Source organism: Delphinus delphis, chromosome 8, assembly GCF_949987515.2.
Source record: "Delphinus delphis chromosome 8, mDelDel1.2, whole genome shotgun sequence".
Lineage (NCBI taxonomy): Eukaryota > Metazoa > Chordata > Mammalia > Artiodactyla > Delphinidae > Delphinus > Delphinus delphis.
Window position 1 is genome coordinate 13,290,885 of NC_082690.1, and position 20,025 is coordinate 13,310,909.

General features: G+C 39.6%; 1 protein-coding gene across 1 annotated transcript in view; it reads right to left on the reverse strand.

The window, feature by feature from the left end:
- SORL1 (sortilin related receptor 1) overlaps positions 1-20,025 on the reverse strand; it is a 160,010-nt gene that overhangs the window by 88,927 nt on the left and 51,058 nt on the right. The window contains exons 9-12 of the mRNA XM_060017766.1: positions 18,611-18,803; positions 15,647-15,764; positions 15,363-15,436; positions 2,236-2,324 (exon numbers count right to left, since the gene is read on the reverse strand). Of these exons, the coding sequence (XP_059873749.1) occupies positions 2,236-2,324; positions 15,363-15,436; positions 15,647-15,764; positions 18,611-18,803 (474 nt within the window). The remainder of the gene's footprint in view (positions 1-2,235; positions 2,325-15,362; positions 15,437-15,646; positions 15,765-18,610; positions 18,804-20,025) is intronic.

Genomic DNA, 20,025 nt, shown 5'->3' on the forward strand with positions numbered 1-20,025 from the left:
TAGCCTGCATAGAATAGAAATCCTTGTCTACAAAGACCTTGTTAATGAGTTGAGGAAACCAGGCATATAATGAAAAGGTAACTAACAAAAGGAGGCAGCATGCGATGAATGCCAAATCAACGAGACAGCCGCCAATAAACACTATGAGACTCAAAGGAGGGGGCCGTGGCCATGGCTGGGGAGACCAGACTTAGACGTGTCTGAAGTCCTAGACCAGCAATAGAAATCCAGGTGAGTCAGAAGCAGCCTTCACTCATGGGGTTTAAGGATCTGAACTAATTACAATATTTATTTCCTGCTTCTCTTCTGATGAAGCTGATAGCACACAGGTCAAAAGCAGAGCAGCAGGAGAAGCAAGAAAAAAACAAAACAACTCTGTGAGCAACATACAAATGCCAGGTGGCTACACTACACAGATTTTGGCCAAGCTCAGCCTGATATCTGGGACACACGCACCTGTCAATAGGAGGCCTGAACATATTCTCATATTTGCAAATGTTTTATTTGAACCATACCTACAGACACCTCCACGTGACCTGTGCAAAGAGAGGGATGCTAGAGGGTCCATATCCTTAAAGTCTACCCCCCCAAAACCATGGCTCAACATGTGCCGAGGGCACTGTGATTTTCTGGCAGCGGGTCTATTTTCCTGATCATGTTTTCCTGCAGCTAGCTAGCAATGACGCTGCGTTCCCCGAGCACATATGCACCGACAGATGGTGTAAGAGGACCAGAATCACATTAACTACTCCAGAGAAGCCAGCTTGGAATGCAAATGTAATCTGGAGGAGAGTTAAACAGGGAAAATCAGGAACTGTCTCTGCAGTTTGACTGCCACACACAGAATGAAATGTATTCCTAGGGAGCCAAACTACGTCTCCTGCCGTACTTCTCAAGGAGCGGCCCGAACATCGCGTTGTGTCCTTGTGTTATCTCACCACTAGAGGATGGAATCCTTGCGAGTGAAGGAAAACATCCTATGTCTCTTTAGATACACATCACCAGGCACCATCAGAGCTCGCGAAATGTGTGAGATGGGAATTAATAAATTAATGGATAAATAAATGACACGAATGTGGGAAGCATATACCGTGACTGTCCTCATTTGAGCAAACGTCAATCTGAATGGGGACACAGTGTGTTGCGTACAAACAGGACTTCTTCTGACTCCTGGCTCTAAAGCAGCTGCTGACCAGAGCTGCACAGACCAGAGACCAGCCAGGCGGAGCGCAGAACACCGGGACTTTGCTTCTCTCTGCTTCTTGGAGGCCAGGTCACTCAGCACATGTCCAATTAACCACAGGGGAAACGAGCTAAGAGTTCTTTTTTCAAACCACCCACCTCTCTCTCTTGCTGCTGACCCTGTTTCTAAAAGGAGCCAAGGAAAGAAAGCTTTCTCCCTTGCATTAAACAAGATGATTATAGGAGCTCTCTCCCGCTCCTTTAGCAATCTGTCTCATGGGTTCAGCCCAAAAACAAGGAGAAATGAGAGATAGTCTGTCCCGACCGAATGTTAACAAAATTAACTTCTGTCCTAACTCAGACTAAAGTAATGAAAGAATTGGTTCTGATAAAATCAGACTCAAGAAAGCAGAGGTTACTAACTCTTGACATTTTTGCTTTTCAGAGGAATATACTGCAAAGAGCACAGAACGTAATTTAAAGCCCTGAGTGCTCGTCTTGTCTGTTATTAACAAAGGGGAGGATCTTGGGTAAGTTACTTTACGTTTCTGAGCCTCAGTTTTCTCATCTAGAAGATGAAGCCATTAACCCCAAATGTCCTTTCCAGGTCTATTTGCAAGAACCCCAAAACCAAAGGTATCACAGTAAAAGTCACTTGGCTATCAAGTAATATGTATTCTGAAATTACTACTCATGTATCATTATTATTTATTATTATTATGACTCATTCTATGAGTAACTCTGTGTGTCACACACAAAGCAAAGAAAGACAAGTTGAAGAGCCTCTAGTTAATTTTTTAGTCATTATTACTTTATATTTATATAGAGCTGTGCTTTTTCAAATCAGTAAAATTATTTCATTTGTTCCTCTCTGAGATAGGAAGGGCAGATTATCATTCCCACTTAATAAACAAGAAAAATTTAAGTAATTTCCCAAGGCACAAATTGTGCTGTCAATAACCTAGTGCTACAGAGATAAATCCACTTATAATCACAGAGTTAAATTTCTGGGAGAACAGTGTGATGTTAAAAAGCTTCACCAGAGACACTTACTTCAGCTCGTTGGTTTCCATGCCTTGGGCGATGGCCATGATGATCCCGCCATGGTCTCCCCATGTGTAGTAGTGAGGTCCAGGAAGAGCCTGAAGAGAGAGAGCCAGTGCTGACGTCACTGCCATGGAGATGGCCGGGCATAAATGGTACACACCACACACACACGTGCACACACACTCAGGCACACACATGCACACACACAGCAGGGGTATCAACCACCTGAATACAACTTTTCCATTTCCAGAGCACTTCACAGCCATTCTCTCATCTGATCCACACAGCCCTGGGGCTGGGCAGAGCAAGTTCTTACATTCCAATATTTTTTTGCCAAATGAAGAAACTGGAGTTCCTATTAAAGTGGCAGACTGTAAACTGCAGAGGCTGGAGTCAAACCCACATCTCTGACCCTCACCAAGCAGCTATTAAAAATTAACCAACTAGAGTTCTGGTTTTTGACTGTGACAGTTTATATAAGCCCACTACAGCCCATCCTTCTTGTTAATTACAACTAAAAAATTTGGACAAAATATTCAATACAAAAAGACAGCTACCCGAGGATGCTGAAAAGTAAACAAAATAAGGCAGCTTATGAAGGGGATTTAAAACCTGGAGAAACTACCCAAACAATTGGGGCTTCCTGGTACACCTGTGCCCTGAGGGAATGCCCCAGCCTAGAATACGTTAGTCCCAGCCAGGCAGCTAAACCTTCAATGGAAACTTTCTGCCTAAGGAGTCAGGAAAAGAAGCCCCTGCATGACGGAGAGAATGTAGCTGGAATCCCAGAGGGGAGAGCATGAGGAAGTAAACCCTCTAATTCTGTGGATGGACTCACATATGTTTCAGCCTAAGGGTACGTGTGGGGAACAGACCCAAACTAGCACAGAAAAGACTTAGTCATCTGAACTGAGATCTCCAAAGAATGCAAGGCAGAAGTTACAGTCCGAATCTGAACAGGTTCATTACACGCTGAAACGAAAACAGCAACATCCTCCAGAGGATTCCATTTCATGTCCGGGATGCAATCCAAAATCACTCAACATACAAACAGATCGGTAAAAATTCTCCAAGTCTTCAGAGAAAAGACAATACATGGGTGCTAGTTCCAAGATGATCCAAACGTTGAAATTACCAAAGACTTTAAAACAGTTCTTATAACTGTGTTCCATGAGGTAAAGGAAATGAGCAAAAGAAAAGAATTCTTCCCAGAGAAGTGGAAACTGTTTTTTTTAAAGGAATGAATTCTAGAACAGGAAAATAAAATATCTGAAATAGGAAATTCACTGATGGGCTCAGTGACAGAATAGAAATGACAAAGGAATTAGGGAATTTAAAGATAAATACAGAACAGTAGAAATGATCTATGCTGGGACTTCCCTGGTGGTCCAGTAGTTAAGAATCCGCCTTCCAATGCAGGGGACACGGGTTCAATCCCTGGCTGGGGAACTAAGATCCCCCATGCCACAACTAGAGAGCCTGTGTGCTGCAACTACAGAGCCCACACGCTCCGGAGCCTGCACGCCACAACTAGAGAGAAGCTTGCGCACCACAATGAAGAGCCCTCACATCTCAACAAAAGATCTCACATGCCACAACTAAGACCCGACACAGCCAAAAATAAATAAATATATTTTTTTTAATGATCTATTCTAAAGAACACACAGAATGAAAGACTTAAAGGAAAAAAGCCCCAAGAAACTGTGGGACAATAACAAAAGGTCTATGTCTAATTGGAGGCCAAGATGAACAAGAGAAAGGGACTGAAGCAGAAAAAATATTTGTAAAAATAATGGCTGAAAATTTCCCAAATTTGGTGAAAAAGATAAATTTATAGATTCAAGAGATCGATGAATCACACGATCATCACAAAGAAAACCACACCTAGAGACATCAAAACAAAACTACTGAAAACCAAAGATAAGGAAAAAATATCGAAGCATCTTAAGGAAAATGACACAATACATACAAGAAAATGGTAACAAATGATTATAGATTTCCCATCGGCAGAGAGCACATCTTTAAAGTATAGACACACCTTGGAGATACTGTGGTTCAGACCACCACAATAAAGCAAATACCAAAATGAAGTGAATCATATGAAGTTTCTGATTTCTCAGTGCTTATGAAAGCTATGTTTGCACCATCCTGTAGCCTAAGTGTGCAACAGCATTATGCCTACATAAAACAATGTACACACCTTAATTAAAAGTGCTTTACTGCTATTAAAAAAAAAGCTAAGCATCATCTGAGCCTGCAGCAAGTCACAGTAGTAACATCAAAGATCACTGAACATATATCACCATAACAAATATAATAACAATAATGAAAAAGTTTGAAATATTGCAAGAATCACTAAAATGTGACACAGACACAAAGCAGGCAAATGCTGCTGGAAAAATGGCACCGATGGACGTGCTCGATGGAGGGTTGCCACAAACCTTCAATGTGTAAAAAATACAATATCTACAAAGCACAATAAAATGAGGTATGCCTCTACGGAAAGAAAATTACTATCAATCCAGCACACAACATCAAACAAACACATCCCCCAGGAAGGAAAGTGAATTACCAAGATTCTCAAATGAAGGAAAATCAAGAAAAGGAAAACCAAGAGAACACACAGCTAGTAGATCTGCTCCACAACAAATGCTAAAGGCATGTCATCAGGCTGCTGTGAAATTTACAGAGGGAAACAGGGATCTTCAGGAAGGAAGGAAGAGCAAGGGAAATGGTAGATATCTGGGTGCATATAAAAGACTGCTTTTCCTCTTAAGTTCTTTAAAATCCATACGATGATTAAAGCAAAAACAAAGACATTGCTGAGTTTTTCAATATGTGTCAATGTGATAAAAAATGAATACAAAAAAGTTGGGAGAAGAGAAAAGGGATTTATTTGGTTGCAAGGTTTCTAAATTTGATGTTAAGTGTAATATTATGTTAAATGCAATATTAATTCAAAAAAGACTATGAAAGATTAAATATATATGCTGTAATCCTTAGAGCAACCACTAAAAAAATAATAATACTACAAAGAAATATAATCAAAAAGATATTTAAATAAAAATAGAATACTAAAAATACCTAAATAATACAAAAGGAGGCCATAAAGGAGGAACAGAATAATTTTTAAAAATGAAATTTAAACAAATACATAAAATATTAAACCTAAATCCAACCATATCAATAATTATATTAAATGTTAATGGCCTAAGCATTTAGTTAAAAAGCAGAGCTTATCAGAATAAATTAAAAAGACCCTCACTATATGCTGCCTATAAGAAACACTTCAATGTAAAGACACAGATGGGTAGAAAGTAAACGGATAGTAAAAGATATATTATCCAAATAGTAAACATAAGACGGTTAAAGTGACTTTCAGTATCAGATAAAAAAGACTTCAAGACAAAGGGTATTACCATAGATAAAGAGGAATATTCCATAATGATAAAAGGGACAATAAATCAGAAATAATTATAAATGTGTATGTACATAATAACAGAGCGTAAAAATACATGAAGCAATATTGATAGGATTTAAAGGAAAAAAAGACAATTCCACAATCATAGCTGGAGATCTCACCTCCAACAATTTACAGAACCGCAATATATAGCAATTTATGGAACTAGCCCCCGCCCAAACTGCAATATATAGCAATTTACAGAACTAGCCCCGAAGTATGTAGAAGGTCTGAACAAGTATCAACCGCCTTCATATAAATAACATCTGTTGAACACTGCATCCAACAACTGCAGACTATACATTCCTTGCTAACGCACATGACATATTCACCAAGACAAACCATATGTTGGATCACAAAACAAGTCCCATTAAGTATAAAGGACTTGAAATCATATGAAGTGTATTATCTGACTACAAGGAAATTAAGATATCTATGAAAACATCAAATATCTGGAAACTAAACAACCCTTTTCTAAATAACTTATCAGACAAAGACAAAAAGCAAAAGGGACATTATGAAGTGATAAAAATGTTCTGGAATTAGATAGTGGCGACGGCTGCACATCACATCACTTGTGAGTATACCTAAAACTACTGAACCATACACTTTAAAGGGGTACATTTTACTGCATGTGAATTACATCTCAACTTTAAAGGAAGACATTAAAAAATATTCTGAGGGCTTCCCTGGTGGCGCAGTGGTTGAGAGTCCACCTGCCGATGCAGGGGACGCGGGTTCGTGCCCCGGTCCAGGAAGATCCCACATGCCGCGGAGCAGCTGGGCCCGTGAGCCATGGCCGCTGAGCCTGCGCATCTGGAGCCTGTGCTCCACAATGGGAGAGGCCACAACAGTGAGAGGCCCGCGTACCGCAAAAAATATATATATATATATTCTGAACTGAATGACAACAAAAGCAACACATCTAAATTTGTGGCATACAGCTAAAGTAGTATTTACAGGGAAAATTAGGGCTGCAAATGCCTACATAAGAAAAGATCTAAAAATCAATAACCTAAAGTTATACCTTAACAAGCTACAAATAGAAAAGCAAAGTAAATCCAAAGTATACAAGGATAAGGGAAAGGTAATACTACAGAAGAGAAATCAACAAAATAGACAACAGAGAAAATTAAAGCCAAAAGCAGGTTCTTTGAAAAGATCAATAATATTGACAAACCACTACCTAAACTAATCAAGAAAAATAGAGGAAAAAATACAAATCACCAATAACTGGAATGAAAACAGGTTATTACCACAAATCCTACAGACATTTTAAAACATTAGAAAATACCTTGAGTAATTTTAAGCCAACAAATTCAATAAATTTAGATGAAAGGACAAATGTCTGAAAATATACAACTCACCAAAATGGACATAAGTAGCAGAAAATCTGAATAGTTCTCTATCTGCCTGAGAAACAATTTCTAAACAAAAACATTCCCAAGAAGAAAACTTCAGGTCCAGATAGCTTCACTGGTATATGATTCAAGAAAAAAAAACCACCACTCTTACACAAACTTTATCAGAACATAAAAGAGGAAGAATTGCTGCTCAGTTTGTTTTATCCTAACACCAAAACCTGACAAAGACATTACCAAAAAAAAAAATTACCAAGCAATATCTCTCATAAGTAACACAAAAACCTTTTAAAAACTACTAGCAAATCAAAACTAACCTTACAGGGGCTTCCCTGGTGGCACAGTGGTTAAGAATCTGCCTGCCAATGCAGGGGACACGGGTTCGAGCCCTGGTCCGGGAAGATCCCACATGCCGCAGAGCAACTGAGCCCGTGCGCCACAACTATTGAGCCTGCACTCCAGAGCCCACGAGCCACAACTACTGAGCTTGTGAGCCACAACTACTGAAGCTCGCGCACCTAGAGCCTGTGTTCCACAACAAGAAAAGCCACCGCAATGAGAAGCCCGCGCACCACAACGAACAGTAGCCCCCGCTTGCCGCAAAGAGAGAAAACCTGCGTGTGGCAACAAAGACCCGACACAGCCAAAAATAAATAAATTAATTAATTTTAAAAAATACTAGCCTTACATTAAAAGGATAATATATTGTAACTAAGAAGGGTTCAAGAATTATTCCAGTAATTCCATGATAGTTTAATATTCAAGAACCAATAAAGGCACTACACCATATTACATATTACATTTGTGATACTGTGATATAAGAAGATATATAAACTTTGGTCTTTGTTCTGGGCTCCTGGGGAGAGGTCCTAAAATCTTTGTAATTTCCTAAGTGATGAAGAGAAATAGGAGCACCTTTTGTTTTAATATTTGGTCTTGGACCCCAGTTCCTGACACAGAGCTCCTAAAACCCTTATAATTTTCTGACTGATGGGGGTGACAGGAGTGTGTCTTACACAGAGCTCCTACAGCCCTTGTAATTTCCTGGGTGATAGGAGAGTCTCTTGTCCTAATGAGGAGACTCACGGTGGGCTCCCGGACAGTACGGGGGCTGGTCAACAGAAAGACTAAGCATGATTAGAAGCTTGAAATTTTCAGCCCCACCTCCATCCTCCCAGGAGGACAGAGGGGCTGGAGAGTGAGTTAATAGTTAATCACACCTATGTGATGAAGCCTCCATTAAAACAGATAAATAACAAGGACCTACTGTATAGCACAGGGAACTATATTCAATATCCTGCAATAAATCATAATGGAAAAGAATATGAAAAATATATATATATATAGAACTGAATCACTTTGCTGTACACCAGAAACTAACACATTGTAAATCAACTATACTTCAATTTAAAAAATAAATACATAAAATCAAATGATTAGTAAAAAAAAAAAAAAAAAAAATCCCTAAACTACAGGATTCAGAGAGCTTCCAAGTTGGTGAACACATCCACATGCTGGAAGAACAGCACACCCCAACTCTGTGGGGACAGAAGCTCCATGGTTGGGACCCTTCTGGACCCTGTCCTATGTACCTCTTCATCTGGCTGTTCATTTGTATCCTTTGAAATATCCTTTATAATAAATGGGTAAATGTAAATAAATATTTCCCTGAGTTCTGTCAGCCATTCTAGCAAATTACTGAACCCAAAGAGTGAGTCGTGGGAACCCCCAGTTTATAGCTGGTCAGTCAGAAGTACAGGTGACAACCTGAGACTTGCAACTGGCGTCTGAAGTGGGGTCAGGTGGGGCAGTCTTGTGAGACTGAGCCCTTAGACTCTGGGTCTGTGCCAACTCCAGCTAGCATGTGTCCTGACTGAATTGTAGGACATCAGTGGGTGTCTGAAGAGTTGGAGTACTGCTTGCTGTCATGGGAAAACTTCCATACATTTAGTATCAGAAGTATTCTGAGAGTAAGGGAAAAGAGTTTTTCCTTTAACATAATACACCATATTACATATTACCATATTATTACATATTAGGGAAGGGAAGAGAAGGAAGAGAGAAAAGGAGAAGTAAAACAAATAAAGATCAGAAAGGAAGAAATAAAACTGTCCCTATTTGCAGATGATACGACTGCTTATACTGAATCTACAAAACAACTACTAACACTAATGAATTATTTTAGCAAGGCTCCAGAATATAAGGTTAATATATAAAAATCAACTGTCTTAAAAAAAAAAAAAAATCAACTGTCTTCTTATATACTATAGCAAAAACTGAAAAATGAACTTTAAAGAAAGTCCCATTTACAGTAATACCAAAAAATAAAAAATATCTAGAAATAAAGCTAACAAAAAGAAAGTATACAAGACCTCCACATTGAAAACTATAAAATATTGCTAAGAGAATTTTTTTTAATGGCGTAACACACCACATTCATGGATTAGAAGACCCAGTAGTGTTATGATGTCAATTTTCCCCAAATTGATCTATAAATTCAATGTGATCCCAGTAAAAATCCCAACAGGATTTATAGAAATTGACAAGCTGATTCTAAAGTGTTATGTGGCAACAAAAAGAAAAAAATACCTAGGAATTAACCTACCTAAGGAGGTAAAAGACCTGTATGAAGAAAACTATAAGATACTGATGAAAGAAATCAAAGACGACACAAAAAGATGGAGAGATATACCATGTTCTTGGATTGGAAGAATCAATACTGTGAAAATGACCATACTACCCAAAGTAATCTACAGATTCAATGCAATCCCTATCAAATTACCAATGGCTTTCTTCACAGAACTAGAACAGAAAATTTCACAATTTGTATGGAAACACAAAAGACCTCGAATAGCCAAAGCAATCTTGAGAAAGAAAAATGGAGCTTGAGGAATCAGGCTCCCTGACTTCAGATTATACTACAAAGCTACAGTAATCAAGACAATATGGTACTGGCACAAAAACAAACATTTAGACCAATGGAACAGGATAGAAAGCTCAGAGATAAACCCACGCAGCACCTATGGTCATCTAATCTATAACAAAGGAGGCAAGAATATACAATGGAGAAAAGACAGTCTCTTCAGTAAGTGGTGCTGGGAAAACTGGACAGCTACATGTGAAAGAATGAAATTAGAACACTCCCTATCACCATACACAAAAATAAACTCAAAATGGATTAAAGACCTGAATGTAAGGCCAGACACTATAAAACTCTTAGAGGAAAACACAGGCAGAACACTCTGACATAAATCGCAGCAAGATCTTTTTTGACCCACCTCCTAGAGTAATGAGAATAAAAACAAAAATAAACAAATGGGACCTAATTAAACTTATAAGCTTTTGCACAGCAAAGGAAACCATAAACAAGATGAAAAGACAACCCTCAGAATGGGAGGAAATATTTGCAAACGAAGTAACTGACAAGGGATTAATCTCCAAAATATACAAACAGCTCATGCAGCTCAATATAAAAAAAAACAAACAACCCAATCAAAAAATGGGTGGAAGACCTAAATAGACATTTCTCCAAAGAAGACAGATAGATGGCCAAGAGGCACTTGAAAAGACGCTCAACATCACTAATTATTAAAGAAATGCAAATCAAAACGACAGTGAGGTATCACCTCACAGTGGTCAGCATGGCCATCATAAAAAAAATCTACAGACCATAAATGCTGGAGAGGGTGTGGAGAAAAGGGAACCCTCATGCATTGTTGGTGGGAATGTAAATTGGTACAGCCACTATGGAGAACAGTAGGGAGGTTCCTTAAAAAACTAAAAATAGAACTACCATATGACACAGCAATCCCACTACTGGACATATACCCAGAGAAAACCATAATTCAAAAAGACACATGCACCCCAATGTTCACTGCAGCACTATTTACAATAGCCGGGACATGGAAGCAACCTAAATATCCATCAACAGAGGAATGGATAAAGAGGATGTGGTACACATATATGATAGAATATTACTCAGCCATTAAAAGGAACGAAACTGGGTCATTTGTAGAGACGTGGATGGACCCAGAGACTGTCATACAGAGTGAAGTTAAGTCAGAAAAAGAAAAACAAATATCATATATTAATGCATATATGTGGAATGTGAAAAAATCAGTACAGATGATCTTACAAAGCAGAAATAAAGACACAGACGTAGAGAACAAACATGGATACCAAGGGGGAAGGGGGGGGTGAATTAGGAGACTGGGATTGACATATATACAGTATTGATACTATGTATAAAATAGACAACTAATAAGAACCTACTGTATAGCACAGGGAACTCTACTCAGTGCTCTGTGGTGACCAAAATGGGAAGGAAATCCAAAAAAGAGGGGATATATGTATATGTATAGCTGATTCAGTTTGCTGTACAGTGGAAACTAACACAATATTGCAAAGCAACTATACTCCAATAAAAAATTTTTTTAAAAGACACATGCACCCCAGTGTTCATTGTAGCACTGTTTACAACAGCCAGGACGTGGAAGCCACCTAAATGTCCATCGACAGAGGAATGGATAAAGAAAATGTGGTACATATATACAATGGAATTATTACTCAGCCATAATAAGGAATGAAATTGGGTCATCTGTAGAGACGTGGATGGACCTAGAGACTGTCATAGAGTGAAGTAAGTCAGAAAGAGAAAAACAAATATCATATATTAATGTATATATGTGGAATCTAGAAAAATGGTATAAATGATCTTACTTGCAAAGCAGAAATAGAGACACAGACGTAGAGAACAAACGTATGAATGCCAAGGGGGAAGGAGGGTGGGATGAATTGGGGGATTGGGATTGACATACATACACTGTTGATACTATATATAAAATAGATAACTAATGAGAACCTACTGTATAGCTCAGGGAACTCTACTCAATGCTCTGTGGTGACCTAAATGGGACGGAAATCCAAAACAGAGGGGATATATGTATACATATAGCTGATTCACTCTGCTATACAGTAGAAACTAACACAACATTGTAAAGCAGCCATACTCCAATAAAACTTAATTTAAAAAAAATTTTTTTTAAATGTTATGTGGTTAGACAAAGGAACGAGAAAAAGTCAATGTAATTTTATAAAGGACAAAATTGGAAAACTTACTGTACTTGATCTCAACCCTTACTCTAAGTCTTCAGTAATCAAGACAATTTGGTTTTGGTGAAGAGACAGGCATATAGATCAACGGAGCAGAACAGAAAGTCTTGAAAGAGACCCACACATACGGCCAATTGATTTTCAAACAGGTACCAAGGCAATTTGATGCGGAAAAGAGAAGTCTTTTCAACAAGTGGTGCTTGACCAATAGCATGTTTATAAGGAAAAAATGAGTATCAATCCTTCCCTCACACCAGATATACAAATTAACTCAAAATAGATCATAAACCTAAACCTAAAGCCTAAAACTATAAAACCTGTAAAAGAATACATAGGGGACAATCTCTGCTAACTTGGGAAGGACAAACATTTCTCAGAACAACAAAGCACATAAAACATAGAAGAAAAGAACTGACAAATTAGACTTTACCAAAATTAAAACATTTGCTCTTCAAAAGACACCTTTAAGGAAACAAAAAAGCAAGCCACAGACTAGGAGAAAACACTTATAACACACATAAAAGACTTAAATTCAGAATATATTTTAAGAAGACCTCTTACAGCTCAATAAGGAGACAAACACAGCTCTTTAAAATATATAAAAGATCTGAACGGACACTTCACAAAAGAGTTTTAAATGACCAATGAACACATGAAAAGAAACTCAACATCAAAAAGAAAAAGAAAAAAAAAAAACAGAAGCTCAACATCATTAGTCATCAAAGAAATGCCAATTAAAACCACAATGAAATATCATATGCAGTTATTAAAATGTCTAAAATTTAAAAGATTGAACATATCAAGTGTTGGCATGCACCGGAAGCAATCAGAACTCACACACTGCTGGTGGAAACATGAAATAGTACATCCACTTTGGAAAACAATTTGATACTTTAAAATAATCTGGTAATTCCTTTAAAAGCTAGACATATCTACCAGGTTGCCCACTCATTCCTTCCTACGGTATCTACCCAAGAGAAATAAAAATATATGTCCACCTAAAAACCATGCAATTAAATGTTTGTAACAACTATATTTGTAATCAGCAAAAACTAGAACGTCCATCAATCAACGAATGGATAAAGAAACTGTGGAATAGCCCCACAATGGGATACTGATCAACAATGAAAAAGGAAAGAATCACTGATACATGAAACAACATGAGTGAACCTCAAAGCCAAAAGACTGCATCTGTATGAGTCCATTTACACAGAATTCTAGAAAATGCTAATAGTCTGGAGGGATGAGGGTAGAGACCAGAATGAATTACAAAGGGACTCAAAGAAACTTTGGTGGGTGATGCAACTGTTTTAATTGTGGTGTGGGTGAAGGTGTAGTGATGGTGATCGATCCTGATCAAATTATATACTTTATGTGCAGCTTACTGTACATGAACAAAGTTTTTTTTTTTTTTAAGTGCAAAAACGGAACTCTGTGGATCTGAGAATTTGCACAACTTATTAGTAGGAGAAGGGGAACAAGAATTCTAGTCATCAGTTTTCTAGACAGCATCTGTCAACTGCATCCCATTTCCTCTTTCCTGGCCACCACCTATCCCCCTCACACACTCGAGAATGTCCCTCTAAAGAGAAGGCTGCCCGTGGGGACTCAGATGCCCGCTCACACAGACAGTCTCCACCTTTTCATCCCCTACTTAGTCCCTGCTAGCTCCAAAACTAAGGTCCCTTGTGCGACGGCTGCCTCTTGGCAGGCGCGGAGCATGCCTGGCGGGAGGCGCTGACAGCTGCCCCAGCATTAGCCAGACGACACCACTTCACTGGAGGAGGAGCAAGACACTGCTTTCTCCCCAGAAGGAAATCACTTGCAGATGTTCAAATCCCAGATTACACCAACATCAGAAGGTACGAACAAACCACCAGCCTATCTGCAGAGGAGAGAACACCCAATTTCAAAAGGAATGTCCAGCTCCAGGGAAGAGGAAAGCCACTGCTTAATCTTTCCCATGGAAGCTAGACAAGGATGCCCCGAAAATTCCAAAGTGTTCACACTTTTTGACTACTCTGGCCTTAACAATCTCCCTCATCCGAATACGGAATTATGTTTCCTACCATACTGTACAGCTGTGTAGTCCTTACACACACACACACACACACACACACACACATGCATGCACATACACGCACGCACACACAATGTATGGAGGGACAGCAAGCCCTACCTCGAACGAGATAAGGTATGTGACAGGCCAAGACCCAAACAAATGCTGGGTATTACTACTGCTTTACATACTATGTATTTCACTCTGAAAGTGTATGTATTGCATTCCCAGGAAGGGCACCATGAGGATGGGAGCTGTCTGCTGGTTCTCCCGAGAACCCCACAGCCCTCCCGACATCACGTCCGGCCTGCGAGAGATCTGGTGAGTTCTACCCCAGCAGCTCCCTGCACACACGGCAGAGCACCACTGAAAGCGGCCCCTACAGAATGAGACCAGATGCCTGTCTTCCTGATGGGAGACTGGTGAAAAACACTTTTCTTTTTTAAACAAGTTTGGGAATTCTCTAATGCCCAAGGCTGAGTTCACATTTGGGGACTAGAGAACTAGCCCCACCTTCAGAACTGGTACAATCAGTTCCTAAGGATCCAAATTCGTCACACAGCCTTCAGGCAAAAACAGCCTCCTTCCACAGCACAGCGTCTGCCGTAGCGCGGAGTGAGATGGAGCGCCTGCGCAGTACAGCCAGTCAGGGAAGGGGGCGGGGCAGGGGCTTGGCTTTAACTTCGCTAATATGCAAAAATAAGTAAGAAACCAGGGTCAGACCTGACACCACTACAAATACGTGACAATCTGCCGATGGATTCAGCAAACAGTTACTGAGCACCATGTGTCCATGCCAGACGCTGCTAGGTCCCAGGAGTAAAGAAGTGACAGAACAGACACTGCCTTATCCTTACGGAACTTACAATCTTGGGATATTTACACAAATTCACAGTTGTTTTTTAAAAAGTTTGTTTTGGATTCAAAGTAACATTTTTGGCAAAATCACAAGCCCACATCACGGGGTGTGAATACAAATCAGCTGACCCTGTCAGTGTGGCTCCGGGTACCTCTCCTTATTTTATAATCATACTTGGCGTCATTGGCCTCCACCACCAGCCGTGTGTGTCCCTGAAATGTCAAGGCACAGTCCACATTCTCCCACAAACAAGGGCAGGGGTTGCGGAGGGAGGGGGCTGACCTCTCGCCACCGGGCTCCAGCGCTGCTGGAGATGTACACGTTTGTCTTGCTTGCCAAGTTCTTTCCCACTGAACCTAAAATGCAAGAAGAGTAATTATTTTTAATGTCAAGAATACGTCAGATAATCACCTTGCTCAACCAGAAATTCTGAGTCATCTCGCAACTAAGATGTCTCAGAACCACGAACAGCCAGTATTGCCCTAGGTGGCAGCGGTCACTGTGTACTTGGCTGCACGTAAGACAATAGCTTAACCCGTCAGTGAGAACAGGCAAAGCCAACTTACCCGTGGCGATGACGAGACCGGGCGCCGACTCCTTGGACAGGATGGGCATCCTTCGGAGCTGGAGGCTGAGCAGCTGGCTGAGCCGCTGGGCCAGGTGGAGGGAGCAGCCCTGGGAGAGCTACAGAACACAAGTTCAGGAGCCGTCAGCACGCGATGCAACACGGAGGTCTCCCTCGAAACGCCAAGGCCTCCTGGGCCCACGCTGCAGTCGGCACAGAGGAAGGAGATCTGGCCCAAAGGAGACCAGAGCCACAGCCTGGCTGTCCCCACACTACCCCAGGTGGACATGATCATCTGAACCACATAAATGCCTCTCATGGAAGAAAAGAGAAAAATCCTAAGAAAAAATTCCTTCTGAGACTCTCAGAGAATAGCAATTAGAAATCAGTGCCATATATAAAACAGATAACCTACAAGGACCTTCTGTACAGCACAGGGAACTATACTCAATACCTTGTGATAACCTACAATGGAAACGAATCTAAAAAAGTGTGTGTGTGGGCTTCCCTGGTGGCGCAGTGGTTGAGAGTCCGCCTGCCGATGCAGGGGACACGGGTTCGTGCCCCGGTCCGGGAGGATCCCACGTGCCGCGGAGCGGCTGGGCCCGTGAGCCATGGCCGCTGAGCCTGCGTGTCCGGAGCCTGTGCTCCGCAACGGGAGAGGCCACAGCAGTGAGAGGCCCGCGTACCGAAAAAAAAAAAAAAAGTGTGTGTGTGTATATATACATATAATATGTGTGGGGATGTGTGTGTGTGTGTGTATATATATAGATATATATATATATATAAAAATATATATATATACACACATATATATATATATAACTGAATCACTTAGCTGTACACCAGAAACTAACACAACATTGTGAATCAACTATATTTCAATAAAAATTAAAAAAGAAATTAGTGCCAACTCAAGTAGATAGGAAAGCTTTCACTTTCTCATGTTACCTAGAATTTCTCTCATGTCATTTGAAAGAATGAAAGAGAATGAAATGATTTCATGGTACTTATTTTCTAAGTCAATGAAGATGTATTTCAAATGTGATTTAAGCAACTCTGTCAGAAAAAAAACTAAGAATCAGAAGTCAGAAAATCTCACTGATAAGCTCCCAGATGTACAACACATATGAGATATAAACACCAAGAGTCACATTAAACTTTTTTAAGCAGTCTGCATTTGTACGACAAGTCTTCACGTGTCCTCTGCAAGACTTCAGGTTATTCAAACTGGCTTCCATCACTTATGCTCAGATTTTAATAGCTCTGCAAACAAGGCCTTTTGCTATAGGGTCATACCTGATTCTCCCGGCCAGAAAGTGACTGTCAAATGTTACGTAGCCTTGTCTGGTGTTCTAGATGGGGTATCTCTATGTGTGCTTAAATTACAGGTAAAAACTGACATGATTTGCTAGATATACTTATTTTTATAACAAAAGGATCTCTCTAACAAATATCTGTCTTGCTAGCAACAACGTTCAGCAAATAAAAACTGGAGCATATTAGGCTGAGTCTCAAATACCTGCCAACTCACCTTTTCTGTCACCACCTCAAATCAGAAGCAGAAACTAAAAGCTGATTACTAATTGTTGTACAGTTCATAAATAAACTGATCAGTCAGGGAAATAAGCAGCTGGATTTTAACAATACTATTCATTTTATTTAACCAAGGTTTGGACCCCTACCACATGCTCCAAAACCTATATCGTGCAGTGAAACAACACCTAGGTGTTTATCTGCACCTACTTATAACCTGCCTCTCTCCAAAGCTAGACTCGATGTGGTAAGTTCCGACCTGTTGCCAAATAGGGAAGAAAAATCAAGAAGTACAAAAAAAAAAAAAAAAAAAGGAAAAGAAAAAAAAATCAAGAAGTACATTCTAGAACAAGAGTCTCCAAAATAATCTTCCCAAGGACCACGGATACAGCATACAAGAGAGTCAATATACTTAACCATGGACAAATGAAATCCAAAAGACCAGGTAATTGTCTAACTAAAATGTTTTGGTTTCTCCAAAAATGAGTACTACTCTTTTTTTCCAAGTTCCTTCCGCCTGCCTACTTTACACACCCTAGATCCCCTAAAGAAATGAAAATGGAGGTGTGGGGTGTCACATGAAGCCAAGGACCACGATCACAGACTTCTCCCCAGGGAAAAGGAAGGAGCCACCTAAGCGAATGGTAACACTGAATGGGACCAAATAACACATTTTAGTATCATGACCTTTTCAGATGAAGCCACAGGTAGGGAAAACTGTAGTATCCTAAATTATATTCAGGGAGGAATTTTAAAAGATGTTCCCCAGCAAATCACTCTGCTGTACAGCACAGGTCCCCAGACTTTCTTGGTTCCCAGCACAACTGGTATCTCACTAATTTTTTTTATAACAGCCTCAGGTCAGAAGAAATACCGATGTTTGTTTTTTTACATAGTTAAGTCCAAACAACTTAATAAGTATACGTCCTAATAACTTAGCAGCAGTTTGAAATAATAGTGTGTGTGTGTGTATAAATTGAAAGAAAACATAAAATTTTATTTCATTCTTAAATAACCAAAATTACTTAATAATAGTATATAGACACCTTTTGGGCACTGCACATCTTCTCAAACTTTGGAATCTAATCAGATATCACTACCATCATTTCCTGTGCCAACCTGATTTTCTTACTTGCTTTTTATCACATCAAATGCCAAAAATCCAGCTTCACAAAGATATGTCATCAAAAGACATATAGCATGAGCTAATGTTGAAACAGTGAACTAACTCAAGATAGTAATTCACATGGTGACCAACAGATGTCAAGTATCACAGTTTTTCCCTCAAAAACTTAAAATATCCCATGGTGGCCCTGTGAGTTCACTGTGGCATCCCAAGGCATCTTGATGCAGCGTTTGGGAACTGTAAGAGTAGAACTACAGTTAAAAGTGTGTATTAACGATCCAAACAAGAGCAAAGTATCTGTACCTCACAATTGATTTTCTCTCCATATCCCGTGAAGGCTGGGGCCTGAAGGAATTCCCAGGTCCCCCCTTTGTCAAAGGTGATGACTGATCTCATGTTCTCTTCATTCATGGAACCATTAATCAGAGTAGCAATGTAGACTCCCTGTAACCCCTCCACGCGGTGGAAGTCAGCAAATGGTTCATTTGCAAAATACCTACATTAAGAGAAAATAAAACAGCTGTGAGCATGAATTCATCATTTGCTTGGCATGTTCTTATTTTAAATAACATAAAATTGAACCATTTTAAAGTACACAATTCAGTGGCATTAAGTACCTTCCCAATGTTATGCAACCATCAGCACTGTGTAGTCCCAGAATATTTTCATCTTCCCAAAGGGAAACCCTGGACCCACTGGCAGTCATGCCCCACTTTCCCTTTCCATCCCAGACGCTGGCAACCACTGATCAGTTTTCTGTCTCTATGGATTTGCCTCTTCTGGCTATTTCATATAAATGGAATTATACAATTTGTGGCCTTTTGTATCTGGTTACTTTCTCTTAGCATAATGTTTTCAAGGTCCATCCATGTTGTATCAGTACTTCATTCCTTCTTACGGCTGAATAATCTGTCCTTTTAAAAAAGTGATGTTTTGTAATTTTGAAGGCCAAGATGCTCACCTGACCTATCACTCCTCACGTGGGGTTCAGAATGATTAATACAACACGGAAAAGTTGATGTCAGAGTCACATTTATTTCTCCACTAATGAAATTGACCCCAAATCCTCTAGTGAGCCCTGACAAACAGGAAACCTTAAACTAAACTCACCGATACTAATTATAGTGCTGGCCTATTCACAATAGCCAAGACATGGAAACAACCAAAATGTCCGTCAACAGAGGAATGGATAAAGAAGACATGGTACGTATATACAATGGAATACTACTCAGCCATAAAAAAGAATGAAATAATGCCATTTGCAGCAACATGGACGGACCTAGAGATTATCATACTAAATGAAATAAGTCAGAGAGAGAATGACAAATACCATATGATATTACTTACATGTGGAATCTAAACTATGACACAAATGAACCTATCTATGAAACAGAAACAGACTCACAGACATAGAGAACAGACTTGTGGATGCCAAGGGAGAGGGGGTGGTGAGAGAGGGAAGGATTGAGAGTTTAGGGTTAGCAGATGCAAACTATTATATACAGAATGGATAAACAACAAGGTCCTACTGTATAGCACAGGGAACTATATCTGACATACTATGATAAACCATAATGGAACTGAATATAAAAAAGAATGTATATATATGTATACCTGAATCACTTTGCTGTACAGCAGAAATTAATACGTTGTAAATCAACTATTCTTCAATTTAAAGAAGTATAGTGTTGAGGCTTACAATCTAACCCAATCTATAG